General features: G+C 38.2%; 1 protein-coding gene across 1 annotated transcript in view; it reads right to left on the bottom strand.

The window, feature by feature from the left end:
* The window catches only part of ATP2B3 (ATPase plasma membrane Ca2+ transporting 3), a 287,085-nt gene that overhangs the window by 193,623 nt on the left and 74,923 nt on the right, over positions 1-18,539 (bottom strand). The window contains exons 5-6 of the mRNA XM_053695746.1: positions 14,840-14,965; positions 2,595-2,636 (exon numbers count right to left, since the gene is read on the bottom strand). Of these exons, the coding sequence (XP_053551721.1) occupies positions 2,595-2,636; positions 14,840-14,965 (168 nt within the window). The remainder of the gene's footprint in view (positions 1-2,594; positions 2,637-14,839; positions 14,966-18,539) is intronic.

The raw sequence follows: 18,539 nt of genomic DNA, 5'->3' as shown, positions 1-18,539 counted from the left end.
TCTAAACAGGTTTATGATTTTTTTTACAATAAACATCCAATTACACCAATTTTTTACACATTACCCAAAGTCCATAAAAATGTATCCCATCCTCCAGGACGCCCGATTGTGGCTTGCACAGATTCTGTATTTTCTAATGTCTCCATTTTTCTAGTTAAAGTTCTCTTCCCATTTGTTAAACAGCAAAAATCTTTTATTAAAGATAGAAACGAGTTTCTTACAAAACTTAAAGGGATTGAAATAGAGGAGACATGGCTAATTTTTTCATTAGATGTGGTAAATTTATACACTTCTATCCCCCACGAGGCAGGTCTATTGACCATAAAAAGTTTCTTAAGTGACAGCGGATCATATAATGTTTGCCAGATTGATTTTTTTGATGATATATTGAGACTTGTTCTATATTGCAATTATTTTCTTTTTCAAGATACTTATTATATGCAAAAACGGGGAACTGCTATGGGCTCCAATGTAGCCCCCTCATATGCCAATTTGTTTATGAGTGGTTTTGAGAATAAATTTGTCTATAATAATCAGCCATTCGTCAGCAGCTGTAAGCTGTGGCTAAGGTATATAGATGATATTTTTGGCATATGGGGGGGCTCATTGGAGTCCCTGCTACAGTTTGTTGAAGACATCAATGCATCAATGACAGGCCTAAGATTTACATTGACTTACTCTACCCAACAGATTAATTTTCTGGATACAACTGTATACAAAGATGGTAATACATTAAGTACAGATCTATATGTTAAGCCAACAGACAGAAATACTTTGTTGCGGTATGAGAGTTTCCATCCTGAAACTGTTTTTAAATCTATACCGAGAAGTCAGTTACTCCGTACTAAAAGAATAGTTAGGGATCAGGAGATATTGCCAGAAAGATTAATGTCTATGGGCAATAAGTTTATTCAAAGGGGTTACCCAAGGGAGGTTATTGAAAAAAGCATCCAGGAATTGGATAGAAAACATGATAAAAACAAGATAAAACACATACCCCAACAGAGAAAAAAACAAATAGACTAGTACTCTCAATGGAGTACAGTGATAGGAGTAATGATGTCTTCAAAATAGTGAGAAAATATCGGCATTTGTTGTCAAAATACAACCCAGAGGTTGAATCTTTTAAATTACCCCCTATGCCATCATACAGAAGGGTAAAAAATTTAAGGGACCACATTGTTAAAGCTGATGTGGGTACAACTAAACTCTCTGATATTAACTATCTAACTACACCAAATAAAGGCTGTTACCCTTGTCTTCATTGTGCCCAATGTAATTCTGTTATAAAAGGAAAATTCTTAGCACAGAATGATAAGTGGAAACAATATACAATTAATGGGATCTATACATGTCAAACTAACTACGCAATTTATTTACTTAAATGCCCATGTGGCCTTTGTTATATTGGCGAGACCATCCAGGCTGCGAGGGATAGGTTTAGCCAACATAAAGCCTCCATTAAATCAAAGGATTTATCACTCCCCGTATCTGCACATTTTACTAACATGGGCCATACAGTTAGCCAATTACGCTTCCAAGTAATTGACCACATTCCTCATCATAGAAGAGGGGGTAATAGGGAGCAGAAACTGAAAGAAAAAGAAGTATGGTGGATCAAACGTTTAAATACATTACATCCCTATGGTCTGAATAGAGACTATGATTTGTATTTGTTTTTATAATGTTTTTAAAATGTAATATATTTTGGTACCACTAGAGGTCACTGTGTTGAATTTTGGATACTTGGACAGGTATAGGTTAAATCAATTAACAATGAGAACCAACACCTGATTGGTCCAGATACCCTTTTTAATGTCTGTTCATTTGGTTTTAAACTATGCATGATTAAGGACCATGTAGGTCCGAAACGTCGCTTTTATGGTTATAATACCTCAATAAAGAACATTTTTTTACTGTGGTGCTGTTACCTTATATATATATATATATATATATATATATAAGCTCTTTTTAACCCTTTTAAAACTTTTTAAATTAAAAATGTTTATATATGAATGTAATACTTTATTTTAATATGTTTTACTTGTTGTTTGAAACTTTTTTTTTTTACCTTTACACTTTACTTCAGGTCTAAGGTCGCGCTAAATATTCTAGCTCTATCTCAAACGTAACTGATAACTTTCAACTTGTAATATCAGCACTATGTCAGCCTCGCTAAACCTACTCTTATAAAATATTTAGCGTGCCACTAGTAATAGGGATTGTGGCTTCTGCAAAAGTCCGCTGACATCACCACTTTTCACGGCATTTTCAGTGGGTGGGGACCGTATTTGAAGTGATAAAATTAATTTTCAAAACTAATTGTACATCCCAGAGTAAAAGTCATAACCAGATCTCCCATTGTGGTACCTGTTTGTGTGTTTTATGTGTATCTCTGAATGTTTTCTGCAATAACAAAACAATTAAGTAGTTTTCGTTTATTTCCTCGTTAACAACTTTTGCTCCCTACAAAGCAATTTGGTAGATGCAGCTTCCCTTCGCCCTAGCACCATATGCGTGTGCCAGGGAAACGGTGAGCGCTGACTTTGTGCCAGGTACAAGTAGCTTCTTTCAGATTACTCTCTGCACATTACCTTTGTTCAGATTAGTCTCCACAGCCCCATCCTGCTGCTTTCCTAGAACAAAAGAGGAATGACAAACACAAGACATGAAAATACACAAGACGGAGAACACAAGACAAAACCATCCAGACATAAACAATGAGAAGCAGGATCATGCAGTACAGCCGAATCTACACAACACATGAATGCATGAGGTTGTGATGGATTGGGAAGAGGGATAAACACTGTTTCCTACAAAACTGCCTACAAAAGCAACTTTAGATGAAAGAGAACAATAAATATGTTATTTTATTAGAACGCCTACATTAATATGTTTGTTATCTTTGTTACACTTTTGATGTTTTATTAATAAAGTTGGTTATATACAAAGCACAGTTCTTTCCATCCTTCCATTCTTTAGGGCCAAATACTCCATTTAGAATGTAATGTAAGAAATCTAGTTTTGTTCTTCTATAGTTCATAAACAATCCTGGGAATTAATTCCACCACTATCCTATGTCATCAGATTTTGTTTTGTTTGTTGTTGTTGTTGTTTTTGTAAAACAAAAGACTTGGGGTAGATTTATCAAATGTCAGGCGGACATGATCCACTGGCCGCTAGCAGGGGGTATCAATCATCCCGATTGTATCCGATCGGAATGTTTGCTGTCCGGAGGTGGCGGATTAGTTAAGGAGCAACGGTCTTATGACCGCTGCTTCTTAACTTAAGTTTCAGGTGGACCTGAAATTTCGGAGGTAGATTGCAGCATCCCATCCGCTGCTTGATAAATCTACCCCTTGGGCTCATATCTGAAAACCAAATTCGAAAAAAATCTTATTTCACATTCAGTTTTACGATCCATAAGTTCCTTAAAGGACATACGTTATTTGTCGGGATCGTCACATCTGTTGTTAATGGACATCTGAGGTCCACAGAAAACACGTACCGTTCATGTAGCTGGAGGTTAGGAAAGTATTAGCAGCGGTGATGTGGTGTGCCATGATGGCAGGTTTGGCAGCTAGGAAAGACAGTGTAAATAGGGGACGGAGGGTACAAATTTGCAGAGGGAAAGTTGAGGCAGGGATTCAATCAGGGTTAGAAATGTCCACGAGCAGGTGGAAGAAAGGAAGGAGAAAGAAAGGTAGGAGAAAAGGAAAAAATAAATAAAAAAAACATGAAATGGATTCTATACATCAGTCAGAGCATTAATGAATTTAAAAGCAGCATTACATCCACTTAAACAACTATAGAAGTAACAGCATTGATCAAATATTATTTTGTTTAGGTAAAAATCAAATGCATTATTGTTCCCAGACACCAGATTTTGTGCCAGATTACAAATGGCGCACCATTTTTTTCCGTTTGAACGGTAACTGCGCTCAAAATAAAAAAATTGCGCGGGCCTGAATAGTGGGTGTATTAAAAGTGGAAAATAAATAGCGCGCAAGCGAAAGACTTAAAAAATTTTGATATTGGGACCTCGCTATCTTCTATGGGGCGCCCTACAAAAAACCTTATTAGGTATCTCACAGGCGCTAACCCGACACTGAGCTAGATCAACTGCGCTAAACCCAATGTAGCATTAGAAATACTTTATATCCCTATTTTCTTCACCTAGATGAAAATGTTCTTTTTATATTTAAACAAATATTTTTATATACAGTATATCTGAATATTTTTTTGTAAAATATATATCTATACCTATATATCTATATACAGATATACAGATATGTGTGTGTGTGTATATATATATATATATATATATATATATACTGTAAATATATATATATATATATATATATATACATATACATATACATATATCAATATAAATGATAAATATTGCATACACAGCTATAAATATAAATATATATTTAAAAATAAAAATTCTTCTTCCAAGTGAAGAGCAAAGGAATGTCAAGTATTTCTGTTCAAAACACAACAAAACAAATTAAAATTAATTTAAAATGATATTGCATGTTTCAAGGTATTTGATTAGGAAGTGCTGAAAAGTATATATATATATGTGTGTATACATGTGTATATATGTGTATATATGTGTGCATGTACTGCATGTACATACTTACTAATATAAACACATAAATACAAATATATAAACACACATACACATATTTAGACATATATATATATATATATATATATATATATATATATATACACTGTATGTATATATATATATATGTATATATATATATACATATACTTTTGACCACTTTCCAGTCAAAGACTGCCATATTCCATATCACTTTAGAAACCTTTTTCAAAGTATTAAAATTATATTTTTATTAAAAAGTGTATATATGAGTGTAATACATATTTTAATGTTTTTGATGTGTTTTGTAAACATTTTTTTTTAATCCTTACACTTTACTTCAGCTCTCAAGTCGTGCAAAATATTCTAGCACAGTTTCGGCTTTCTCTCGAGCACAACTTAAAACTTTAAACTTGTAATGTGAGCATTATTTAGCGCAGCCTCAATCTCCATTGAAAGTATAGGTTGCGCTAGAGTGATGTTGGCCACGCTAAACCTTCTTTGGTGAATGAGATTTTCTGCGGGCTTATTATATCAAGTTGCGCACTAAAGTTTGCGCGGCCCAGCGATATTGCTTATAATGTCCCGTGCTATCATTATCATGCTACTTGTTATCTTGCCCTATATGTTAACAAAACCGCACAGGATATAATTTGGCAACATGCAACGTAAACTTAAATAAAGCTATATTTCTCTTACTTGGTGTATCCAGTCCACGGATTCATGCTTACTTGTGGGATATTCTCAATCCCTACAGGAAGTGGCAAAGAGAGCACACAGCAAAGCTGTCCATATAGCTCCCCTCAGGCTCCGCCCCCCCAGTCATTCTCTTTGCCGCTCTAACAAGTAGCATCTCCACGGGAGAGGTAAAGAGTATGTGTTGTTAGATTTGTAGTTTTTATTTCTTCAATCAAGAGTTTTTTGTTTTAAAATAGTGCCGGTTTGTACTATTTACTCTGAGGCAGAAAGTGATGAAGATTTCTGCTGAGAGGAAAAAGATTTTAGCATGTTGTAACTAAAATCCATTGCTGTTCCCACACAGGACTGTTGAGTACCGGAGAACTTCAGTTGGGGGGAACAGTTTGCAGGCTTAACTGCTTAAGGTATGCTCAGTCATTTTTTTCTAACAAGACCTGGTAATGCTAGAAGACTGACAGAAATCCCCATGAGAGAAGGTAAGCCATTTTCTTAGACGTAGTATAGAAGGATGGCTTCAGTTAAGGGCTTAAATACTGGTAGACACTGTGATGGGCTAAATCGATTACTTTATTAGTGTAATCTTATAGTTGTTCAAGTGTTTTAGACGTTGGAAACACTTTTGGGGTTGTTATTACGCCTGGCATATTGTAAGACACCTAAATCTGTCTCAGGAAGGCCCCATAACTCTGGAATGAAGAGGGAGGGGGCCTCATTTCTGCGCCTCAGTTGCGCAGTTGATTTGCAAGACAGCTTCATGCAGCTTCACATGTAGAGTCCTGAGAGTGCAGGAGGACTTCAGGGAGGCTTATTTTTCTTCTACAAATAACCCAAAAGGATGGTATGGCCACAGCAAAGACTCATTAAGATCGGATGTTTTTTGGTGATTTGGTAAAAAAGTGGGTGCTTTTTATTATTTAAAGACACAGTAACGTTTTTTCAAAAAGTGACTTTTACTGTATTGTAGTGCTGTCTAAGTCAGTAAAACATGTCTGAGCCTTCAGATAGACCTTGTTCTTTATGTTTGAAAGCCATGGCGGTACCCCCATTGCATTTATGTTTAAAGTGTGCTAAAACATCTAAGCATTTTAAAGACCATGCAGTGACACTTAAAAATGTAGCCCAAGATGATTCCTTAACGGAAGGTAACGAGGATAGTCCTTCTTCCTCTCCCCATGTGTCAACACCAGTTACGCCCGCGCAAGCGATGCCTAGTACCTCTAGCGCATTGGCCCCTATTACTTTACAACAATTGGCAGCAGTAATGGATAATTCCCTTGCAGCATTTTTATCCAAACTGCCAGTTTTTCCAAAAAAGCGCGATAGCTCAGTTTTAAATATAGAGGATGAGCAATCAGAAGCTTTGGATGATTTATCTGTAGTACCCTCGCAACACTCAGAAGTTGCAGTGAGGGACGGTCTGTCTGAGGGAGAAATTTCTGACACAGGAAAAGTTTCTCAGCGGGCAGAGTCAGATTCCTTAGCGTTTAAATTCAAGCTGGAACACCTCCGCGTCCTGCTTAAGGAGGTTTTAGCTACGCTGGATGATTGTGACCCCATGGTGGGCCCAGAAAAATTGTGCAAAATGGACAGGTTTTTAGAGGTCCCGGTATACACTGAAGCATTTCCGATCCCAAAGAGGGTGGCGGATATTGTGACTAGGGAGTGGGAGAGACCAGGTGTACCGTTTGTTCCCCCCCCCTATCGTTAAGAAAATGTTCCCCATAAACGACCCCAGGCGGGACGCGTGGCAGACGGTCCCTAAGGTAGAGGGGGCTGTTTCAACACTTGCTAAGCGTACAACTATACCGATAGAGGACAGTTGTGCTTTCAAAGATCCTATGGATAAAAAATTGGAAGGATTGCTGAAGAAAATATTTGTTCAGCAAGGTTTTCTTCTTCAACCAATTGCCTGCATTATTCCGGTAACTACTGCAGCGGCTTTTTGGTTCGAGGCTCTGGAGAAGTCGCTCCAGAGGGAGACTTCATACGATGAGGTCATGGATAGAATTCATGCTCTAAAGCTGGCTAATTCTTTTATCACTGATGCCGCTTTCCAGTTGGCTAAGTTAGCGGCGAAAAATTCAGGTTTTGCCATCATGGCGCGAAGAGCGCTTTGGCTCAAATCGTGGTCGGCGGATGTGTCGTCCAAAACGAAACTGTTAAATATTCCCTTCAAGGGGAAAACCCTATTCGCCCCAGAGCTGAAAGAAATTATTTCGGATATCACTGGGGGCAAGGGCCACGCCCTTCCACAAGATAGGCCGTTTAAGGCCAAAAACAAGGCTAATTTTCGCTCCTTTAGCAACTTCAGGAGCGGGCCTGCTGCAACCTCTGCTGCCGCAAAGCAAGATAACGCTTCCCAGCCCAAAGCAACCTGGAAACCTTTGCAGGGCTGGAATAAGGGTAAACAGACCAAGAAGCCTGCTCCTGCTACCAAGACAGCATGAAGGGGTAACCCCCGATCCGGGACCGGATCTAGTAGGGGGCAGACTTTTTCTCTTTGCTCAGGCTTGGGCAAGAGATGTTCCAGATCCCTGGGCATTGGAAATAGTTGCACAGGGGTACCTTCTAGAATTCAAGGACTCGTTTGTCTTCAGACCAAACAAAGAAGCAGGCGTTCTTACGCTGTGTAGAAGATCTTCTAAACATGGGAGTGATACACCCAGTTCCAATTGCAGAACAAGGACTGGGATTTTACTCAAACCTGTTCGTAGTTCCCAAAAAGGAAGGAACTTTCAGGCCAATCCTGGATCTAAAGATTCTAAACAAATTCCTCAGAGTTCCGTCTTTCAAGATGGAAACCATTCGGACAATCTTGCCGATGATCCAGGAAGGTCAATATATGACTACCGTGGATCTAAAGGATGCGTACCTACATATTCCTATCCACAAAGATCACCATCAGTTCCTAAGGTTCGCTTTTCTGGACAAACATTACCAGTTCGTGGCCCTTCCTTTCGGATTGGCCACCGCTCCCAGAATTTTCACAAAGGTGCTAGGGTCCCTTCTAGCGGTACTAAGACCACGGGGCATTGCAGTAGCACCTTACCTAGACGACATCTTAATACAGGCGTCGTCTTTTCACAGAGCCAAGGCTCATACGGACATTGTTCTGGCCTTTCTAAGGTCTCACGGGTGGAAAGTGAACGTAGAAAAAAGTTCTCTGTCCCCGCTCACAAGGGTTCCCTTCCTGGGAACACTAATAGACTCGGTAGAAATGAAAATCTTTCTGACAGAAGTCAGGAAGTCAAAATTGTTGAATACTTGCCGAGTTCTTCATTCGAGTTCATTCATCTCAGACCACTGCAACTGTGCATGCTCAAACAGTGGAATGGGGATTACGCAGATTTGTCTCCTCAAATACAAATGGACCAGAGAACCAGAGACTCTCTTCTCTGGTGGCTGTCTCAGGATCACCTGTCACAGGGAATGAGTTTCCGCAGACCGGAGTGGATCATTGTCACGACCGATGCCAGTCTGTTAGGCTGGGGTGCGGTCTGGGACTCCCTGAAGGCTCAGGGTCTATGGTCTTGGGAAGAATCGCTTCTCCCGATAAACATTTTGGAGCTGAGAGCGATATTCAATACGCTCCAGACGTGGCCTCAACTAGCGGAGACCAAATTCATCAGATTTCAGTCGGACAACATCACGACTGTAGTGTACATCAATCATCAGGGAGGAACAAAGAGTTCCCTAGCGATGAAGGAAGTATCCAAGATCATCAAATGGGCGGAGGATCACTCCTGCCATCTATCTGCAATTCACATCCCAGGGGTAGACAACTGGGAGACGGATTTTCTAAGTCGTCAGACTTTCCATCCGGGGGAGTGGGAACTCCACCCGGAGGTTTTTGCTCAGCTGACCCAGCTATGGGGCATTCCAGAGTTGGATCTGATGGCGTCCCGTCAGAACACCAAACTTCCCCTTTACGGATCCAGATCCAGGGATCCCAAGGCGGCATTGATAGATGCATTAATAGCGCCTTGGTCATTCAGTCTAGCTTATGTCTTTCCACCGTTTCCACTTCTCCCTCGGCTAATAGTCAGAATCAAACAGGAGAAGGCTTTGGTAATTCTGATAGCGCCTGCGTGGCCACGCAGGACTTGGTATGCAGACCTAGTGGACATGTCATCGGTCCCACCATGGATACTGCCATCGAGGCAGGATCTTCTAATTCAAGGTCCTTTCAAGCATCCAAATCTAGTTTCTCTGCAACTGACTGCTTGGAGATTGAACGCTTAATTCTAGCTAAGCGTGGTTTCTCGGAATCAGTTATAGACACTCTGATTCAGGCCAGAAAGCCTGTCATCAGGAAAATTTACCATAAGATATGGCGGAAATATCTTGGTTGGTGTGAATCCAAGGGTTACTCGTGGAGTAAGGTTAGGATTCCAAGGATATTGTCCTTTCTCCAAGAAGGATTGGAGAAAGGTCTGTCAGCTAGTTCCTTAAAGGGACAGATATCTGCTCTGTCTATCCTGTTACATAAGCGTCTGTCAGCTGTACCAGACGTTCAGGTGTTTGCACAGGCCCTAGTTAGAATCAAGCCTGTTTACAAGCCTGTGGCTCCTCCATGGAGTCTAAATTTAGTTCTTTCAGTTCTTCAAGGGGTTCCGTTTGAACCTTTGCATTCCATAGATATTAAGTTATTATCTTGGAAAGTTCTGTTTTTAGTAGCCATTTCTTCTGCTCGAAGAGTTTCTGAATTGTCTGCTTTGCAGTGTGATTCACCCTATCTGGTGTTCCATGCAGATAAGGTTGTTTTGCGTACCAAACCCGGTTTCCTTCCAAAAGTGGTTTCTAATAAGAATATTAACCAGGAAATCATTGTTCCTTCTCTGTGTCCTAATCCAGTCTCTAGGAAGGAACGACTTTTACACAATCTTGACGTGGTTCGTGCTTTAAAATTCTATTTAAAAGCAACTAAGGATTTCAGACAAACATCATCCTTGTTTGTTGTCTATTCTGGTAAGAGGAGAGGTAAGAGGAGAGGTCAGAAAGCGACTGCTACCTCTCTTTCCTTCTGGCTGAAAAGCATCATCCGATTGGCTTATGAGACTGCTGGACAGCAGCCTCCTGAACGAATTACAGCTCATTCCACCAGAGCTGTGGCTTCCACATGGGCTTTCAAGAATGAGGCTTCTGTTGAACAGATTTGTAAGGCAGCGACTTGGTCTTCACTGCATACATTCGCCAAATTTTACAAATTCGATACTTTTGCTTCTTCGGAGGCTATTTTTGGGAGAAAGGTTTTGCAAGCAGTGGTGCCTTCCGTTTAGGTTACCTGACTTGTTCCCTCCCTTCATCCGTGTCCTAAAGCTTTGGTATTGGTATCCCACAAGTAAGGATGAATCTGTGGACTGGATACACCAAGTAAGAGAAAACAGAATTTATGCTTACCTGATAAATTGCTTTCTCTTACGGTGTATCCAGTCCACGGCTCGCCCTGACAATTAAGTCAGGTTCAAATCTAATTTTTAAAATAACTACAGTCACCACTGCACCCTATGGTTCTCCTTTTTCTCCTAACCGTCGGTCGAATGACTGGGGGGGCGGAGCCTGAGGGGAGCTATATGGACAGCTTTGCTGTGTGCTCTCTTTGCCACTTCCTGTAGGGATTGAGAATATTCCACAAGTAAGGATGAATCCGTGGACTGGATACACCGTAAGAGAAAGCAATTTATCAGGTAAGCATAAATTCTGTTTTATTCAAAATATTCAGAGTGCCATTAAAACTCTAAATTTAGCACAAAGCAGATATTCTTTGGTTGTACTGCTGCTTTAGACATAAGCAGAAACTCAGTGACATCTCACAGCTATGACGTTGGTCACAGAGACTATTGGCGGCATAAAATATATCTTGCGAGATCCCAGCATGATCTCAGCAAGAGGATAATTTTAGTGATGAAGGTTGAGACTATGCATTTACTATACGGAAGCACAAGAGTACTCGCATTCTTCTGTATATTGTCAGAACTTGCATCTTGATCACACAATAAACCATAATCAGAAAAGTGCTCCTATTGGTAACTTTCTAAATTGTAAACAATTTTAAAAGCTACAGACAGAAGCGTTTTGTTAATACATTATATTTAGGTAGCTGAAAAACAACATTTACCTACACATATATTGATACACATGGATGAGTAGTCAAGCGTTTCGCCCCAATATATTTATTGTCATCTATATGTATCGTATCCCATTGTTGTATATGGATGCTTTATTAAACAAGTCATGTGCCTATTGTGCATATTCTCACAGTAAGCTTCAAATATTAAAATTGGAAAGACAGCATGGCTAGGCAGCCCATTGGAGACTGGTCTAACGCGTTTCGTGCCCTCTAGTGGTGCTTACTCATAGACTGTATGTGCACAAAATCTTACACATATACAACTTCACATTAACCCTTTACGAACATTTAAAGGAACTGTAATAAAAACATTGCTGGGTATGGGATTTTATGATTTCTCACAATAAGCTTACCTTGTTTACAATCATCTGCTTACCCGCTGCTTAAGAGCATTTGGAGGCAGAAGTGATAAAGCCAATCAGAGGTTGGATCACTTCCATTTTGCTCTACGGCAGAGCATTTCTTGGCTATGTATTGCTGCCAGAGAGAAAGTCTACAGTGCTACTGCACTTGCGCAGAGGACTTTAGGCTATCACAGTAGGGCTTCAGCATTTGCTGCCCAATGGCGATTATTAAAGGGACAGTCTACACCTTTGTCATTTTAAAGTCTTACTTTAGATTAAGCTGCAAATAGCCTCCTGCACCTCTTTCTATATCATGCAGCAGTAACAGTAAAAAAAGTTATTTTAAAATGACTATTGTTTCTGGTTACTTTGATATGGCTGCCAAGCTCCGCCCACTGATGACATCACGATCTGGGCTGCATCTAGGCGCTCTGCTAAATGGCATTGACATTCTGTTGATTCCAATTAGTGAAGCCTTTAATGCAGACCAGATCGTGGTCTGCATTAAACGCCATAACCAAAAATGGGCCAGCTCCTAAGCTTTACATTCCTGCTTTTGAAATAAAAATAGAAAGAGCACAAAGAAAAATTGATAATAGGAGTAAATTAGAAAGTTGCTTAAAATTGCATGCTCTATCTGATTCATGAAAGAAAACATTTGGGTTTAGTGTCCCTTTAAGAATTAGGTTGTCAGTTAAAGGGACACTGAACCCAATATTTTTCTTTCGTGATTCAGACAGAGCATGACATTTTAAGCAACTTTCTAATTTACTCCTATTATCAAATTTTCTTCATTCTCTAGGTATCTTTATTTGAGATGCAAGAATGTAAGTTTAGATGCCGGCCCATTTTTGGTGACCAACCTGGGTTGTCCTTGCTGATTGGTGGATTATTTCATCCACCAATAAAAAAAAGCTGTCTAGAGGTCTGAACCAAAAGAAAGCTTAGATGCCTTCTTTTTCAAATAAAGATAACAAGAGAACGAAGAAAAATTGATAATAGGAGTAAATTAGAAAGTTGCTTAAAATTGTATGCTCTATCTGAATTACGAAAGAAAAAATGTAGGTTCAGTGTCCCTTTAATATTACAACAACCTGCTATCAAGCCCATGAAACTTTCTTTATCAATGCTGAATTACTAAGTTATGTTTTTCATTTATTTCCATAAAAGTAAACAAAACTGACTTGAAAAGCATTTTTAAGTGACTGAGGAATAAAGTTGCTGAACAAACTATTATCGTCTTTTTCCTGGGTTTAACCAGATTTTCCTCTTGTATCGTAAACGTAATTTAAACCATTTTTATTCGCTGAAATACCAGCTGTTTTAATGGATTGAAAATGGCTTAGAAAGGGAAGCAGCAAACTGCCCTGCAATGTTTTTTACACCAGAATTCTGAAGGTTTGGATTAGATTACAAAAAGTATCACAATGAACTAAAAACCACAAATGATTTTATTTAATTAAAAACATTTTTTTAAAGGGATAGGAAAGTCAAATTTAAACTCGCATGATTCCGATAGAGCAGGTCATTTTAAGACACTTTTAAATTCACTTCTATTTTCAAATGTGCTTTGTTCTCTTGGTATCCCTTGTTGAAAGATAAATAAAATAATACGCACACATACTATACTAGTGGCAGCAGCTGCTGCTGATTGGTGCTGGCACGCATCTGTCTTTTGTGATAGGCTAACTAGATGTGTACAGCTAGCTGTCAGTATTACAACGCTGTAACTTCAGCAATGGATAACAAGAGAATGAAGCATATTTGATAAAAGAAGTAAATTGGAAAGTTGCTTAAAATTGTGGTGCTATCCAAATATTGAAAGACAATTTTGGGGTTTTCTGTCCCTTTAAAGTGAATGTAAACTTAAGACTAGTGCCCCATGGCATTGGATAGACTTTTAAAAATTAACAAGGGTTTAATTCATCAAATCTTTTATATGTATGTTTTTTGCCCAATTTTTACCTATCTACCGCTGTGACGATAAGTGCAGCTCTCCCGCCTGCCATATTGTCGTATTGATTGACAGATGACGATTTGTAAAAAAACTAATCCTTGTTTCCCCCCAGAGGGGTTCACCCCCTTTGCATAAATGTCACGGCCTGGGGAGAAACAAGGATTAGTTATTTTACAAATCGTCATCTGTCAATCAATTAGACAAAATGGCGTACAGGAGAGCTGCGCTTTTCGTTATAGCGGTAAATAGGTACAAACTGGAAAAAATACATACGTATAAAAGATTTCATGAATTAAACCCTGGCTAATTTTTAAAAGTATATCCAATGCCGTGGGGCACCAGTCTTAAGTTTACATTCACTTTAAGTTTAAGTAAATAAAATTAAATGTAAAATAAAAAAATCTGGTTTATCAACAGGCTCAAAGGGGCATGAAACCCATTTTTTCTCTTTAATGATTCAGAAAGAGCAAACCATTTAAAATAACTTTCTAATATAATTCTGTTATCACATTTTCTTCATATTCTTTTTTGAAGGAGCAGCAATGCACTACTTGGGAGCTAGCTGAACACATCTGGCGAGAAAGTAACAAGAGGGCTATATGCGCAAGCACCAATTAGCAGCTAGCACCCAGTAGCCTACATAGGTATGCTTTTCAACAATGGATACCAAGAGAACAAAGCAATTTATAAAATAAATTAGAAAGTTATTTAAAATTGTATGCTTGTGGAAGAAAATCAAACACAATGTTTAATGCCCATTTTTTAAAGGGGTGTGCTGTCTGATTATTACTCTAGAGAAACAGAACAAATAAATAAAACTTTGAGAAATCATTTTATTCTTTGGCCCAGTGCCAGGTATATAGGGGAGAGGGGATTTGTAAGTTAAAGTGAATCTCTTCCACAGGGTGACATGATGTATGTAAATTAGTGTGTAATATAAATCAGTCAGGTATGTGTCCCCTTCCACTTACATGATGCTTCACCCCCAAACTTTAATGGAAATTAACGTCCTTTATACAAACTGTAATGAGGAGATGGGCGTCAGCTGATATCGTATTAATAATAATATTATTCAACAACTAGCCCTAGTTTACCTTTCTTGTCTTTCTTCTCTTCTTCTTCCCCACCAGCTCCAAGCAATGTGAAAATAATTCCTGTCTGCGAATTTACACCGACTGCTGTGACAACCATTCTGCCTGAGCCCTCCATGACGTGAGTACCTGAAAATGATCAGACACAGCGGCTGTTAGATGTAGCGCTTGTGTGAAGACTTGCTGATTGTGTGTCAGCCTAGACATTCCATTAACGTAAAGAGACAAACACAAAGCGCATAACTATAAAAAATACCCTGATCTTAATACATGTACAGTAAATTATATTCTGCTGGTATGGAGGGAGAAAAGAGTAAGTCAGGTCGGCATTTAGCTTTTGTAACTTATTATTTTTTACAAGAAAACAGCATTTAGTTTGGTAAACCATATACAATAACTAGGATATTACATTACATTCTATAACTTCCTACCGTTAGTAACCCCAAAATTCAATGACATTCAGTGCCAGCATGGTACATACAGTATGAGCAAGAGATGTATAGTACAGATATAGATCCTATTTCCCTTGGGGCAAATTTTATGCCTTGATTACATGATTAAAGGGACACTAAACCCAAATTTTTTTTTTTCATGATTCAGATAGAGCATGCAATTTTTAAGCAACTTTCTAATTTACTCCTATAGTCAATTTTTCTTTGTTTTCTTGCTATCTTTATTTAAAAGGCAGGAATGTGATGCATGGGAGCCGGCCCATTTTTGGTTGAGAACCTGGGTAATGCTTGCTTGTTGTTGGGTAATTGTAAGCTTCCAATAAGCAAGCGCTATCCATGGTGCTGAACCTAAAATGGGCTGGCTGCTAAGATTTACATTCCTGCTTTTAAAATAAAGATAGCAAGAGAACAAAGAAAAATTGATAATAGGAGTAAATTAGAAAGTTGCTTAAAATTTCATGCTCTAACTGAATCATGAAAGAAAAAAATTTAGGTTCAGTGTCCCTTTAACAATTTAGCCTTCAGTGACACAAAACAAATAATTAAATAGTAGCTATTTCTCAGGGTACACTAATAACATTCCATTCTGGTCTTGTCAGAGGGGCACATTCACTCCAAGAAAAGTACCTTTTTGTGCCATTAACTAATGATATGATTTATAATAGTGTATAGCATATCAGAATTTGTCGGTGCAACTCATTGTTGTGTGGTTGGTAATATAATGCAGTATGGTATGAGTTATGGTAGCATAGGAACCTATGTTTCTTGGCTACTTAAGCACATTATAGTCCTTAGGTTTCAGACGAGATGTAATGCTAGATACTGTACATATCTAACATCCTTAAAGCTCGATACAGTAGGGAAGAACAGAGACAATAGGGTTAAGTGTCCAGTATCAGGTATATGGGACCAGTAATAGTACCCAAAAGCTATATATAAATATATAACGTTCGTGAAAAAAACACTCACTGGTCTGGCGACATCTGTGACATCAAGAAAAACTTTTATTCAAGTGTGACGTTTCGGGACAGAACCAGTCCCTTCCTCTGACAAACAAATAGTGCAAACATATGGCCTTTTAAAAGGCACCTAGAAACACTCCCCTAAGAGAACAACCAATCATGACCGTTCATAAAAATACACTCCCGTAAGTAACCAATGAAAACATCCTAATGTGAGTGACATAAATTAACCGTCTAAAGTATGGTTTAAAATATATTTTAAAACATTGTGAAAATTAATTTCAGACTGATATCACAACGATACTCCCAGTGGAGTGATCAGTGCCAACTGTACTCATAAAAACAACAGAAACCTACGTGTGTACAAACATAAATAGAAATAAATAGGACAAACATGTATCCCGTAATCCAACCAATCGTCTGGAGGCGTGTATAGTCAGCCAATCATCTGAACGCGTGTACGTGTCAGTAAGACCTACCACGCCCACTATGTTGGTAACCAAGGCCTGTAACTAGGGACTTATCACAAACCAATGTTTGGAAACAGGGGATCAAATCGGAAAACGATCTAAGTCAAACTGTCAATCCGCAAAGATACACCCCTGAGATCTTAGTACAATCGCCTAAAAAAGTGAGCGGTAGACCCTCTCCTAGCAAGACTCCTACCGCATATAAAAGTCAGTAGTTAAGAGTTTTATGGGCTAACGCCGGAACATAAAGCTCTTAACTAAAGTGCTAAAAGTACACTAACACCCATAAACTACCTATTAACCCCTAAACCGAGGCCCCCCCACATCGGAAACACTTAAATAAAATGTTTAACCCCTAATCTGCCGACCGGACATCACCGCCACTTTAATAAATGTATTAACCCCTAAACTGCCGCACTCCCGCCTTGCAAACACTAGTTAAATTTTCACATTAAGTCAAAAGAATCCCCAAGGGGTTTAGACTCAAAAGAATGCACTTTAATAGCACTTCAACTACCCCTTAGTAAAGAAACATCATTCTGGAAAGAGTTGGGGTTTAGTTCATTAAAACATAACTTTTATTGTGTATTCATATTTATAAAATAAATGTATGTGTATGTGTGTAGAGTGATTAGAACTTGCATAAAATGTAATAAAGTTAGGGCACTGGTACTAGTAAACCGTTGATCAGATATCTGAAGTGCACTCCAGAATTGAGAACACAACATTTGTATTGGTTTTCTGCTCTACTGGTGATCAGTATTGGGTTATCCTTTATTTTCCAAAGGAAATAAAGAGATGTATTGGTCAGTGCTTGTATATGCTTGACACTGATTGTATTGGCTGTTATTCAGGATATTGTAGCTTTAAGATGTCTTACACCTGGCACATCTAGATCTTCTTTATCTTTTTGTTGATTACCACTGGTTTTTATATCATGATCCTGTGATTATATGTGTTCATTAACTATTCACCAGTATAATTTACTAGGTAAGTTAGTGTGCCCAAATAGCGTTGTGTTATTACACTTGAACAAAATAATTCTGAGTTAAAGAATGGTCTTGCAATCATGCACCTTATTTTTGTGTGTGATTGTCCAATTGGTTGTGTGAATTCATCAGTTAATCTATAAAATATTTTCTAACTATAAATTATGTTAGAAAGTTGTATGATTCTTACAACACACCTCTTAATTGCTGGTGCATCCTGTCTGTTTGGATTGGTTATAAAAAGTTCTATCATAATACTTAAAAAATAAATAATAGATTTGTGTGAACTGTGCAAAGTAAAGGTACTCGGTACAAACATTTGGTATTCTTTTATATTAATTAAAGTATTATGCAGACTTGTTATTTTGTAAATGAATTCATATGCTTGGATTTTTAAATCAGGGTTTGAGAGCTACTATATCCCTTTCAATACAGCTTTGGATTGTTAGTCCTTGATGTCTGGAAAGGGGAAATAAATGGATAGAGTTTAATGTTGTATGTAGTCTTAATACCAATTGATATTGCACCAAAAACAGCTATTACATTTATTCTCTTTTTGATATTAGCACTGTAATATATGCATTAGCGTGTCAAACTGGTAGAATGCTGGGGGCGTTATGATATCCCCTATTGTAGTTTATAAATCAACTTGAATCTAATTTGTATAACTGTGATATTAATCACAACAACAGTTTGAAAAACTTGGGCTTTAGTTCTATATGCTTGTATAAGCCGTTACAATCATTCCGTAACCATATTTACATATCCAGCTATATTTCAATAGACATTACTATGATCGCTATGGTGTAATGTCTTTGCGAGTTAGGAGG

The sequence above is a fragment of the Bombina bombina genome, chromosome 12 (assembly GCF_027579735.1).
Source record: "Bombina bombina isolate aBomBom1 chromosome 12, aBomBom1.pri, whole genome shotgun sequence".
Taxonomy (NCBI): Eukaryota; Metazoa; Chordata; class Amphibia; order Anura; family Bombinatoridae; genus Bombina; species Bombina bombina.
The sequence above is the reverse complement of the archived record's forward strand: the minus strand, read 5'-3'. Positions and strand labels throughout refer to the sequence as shown.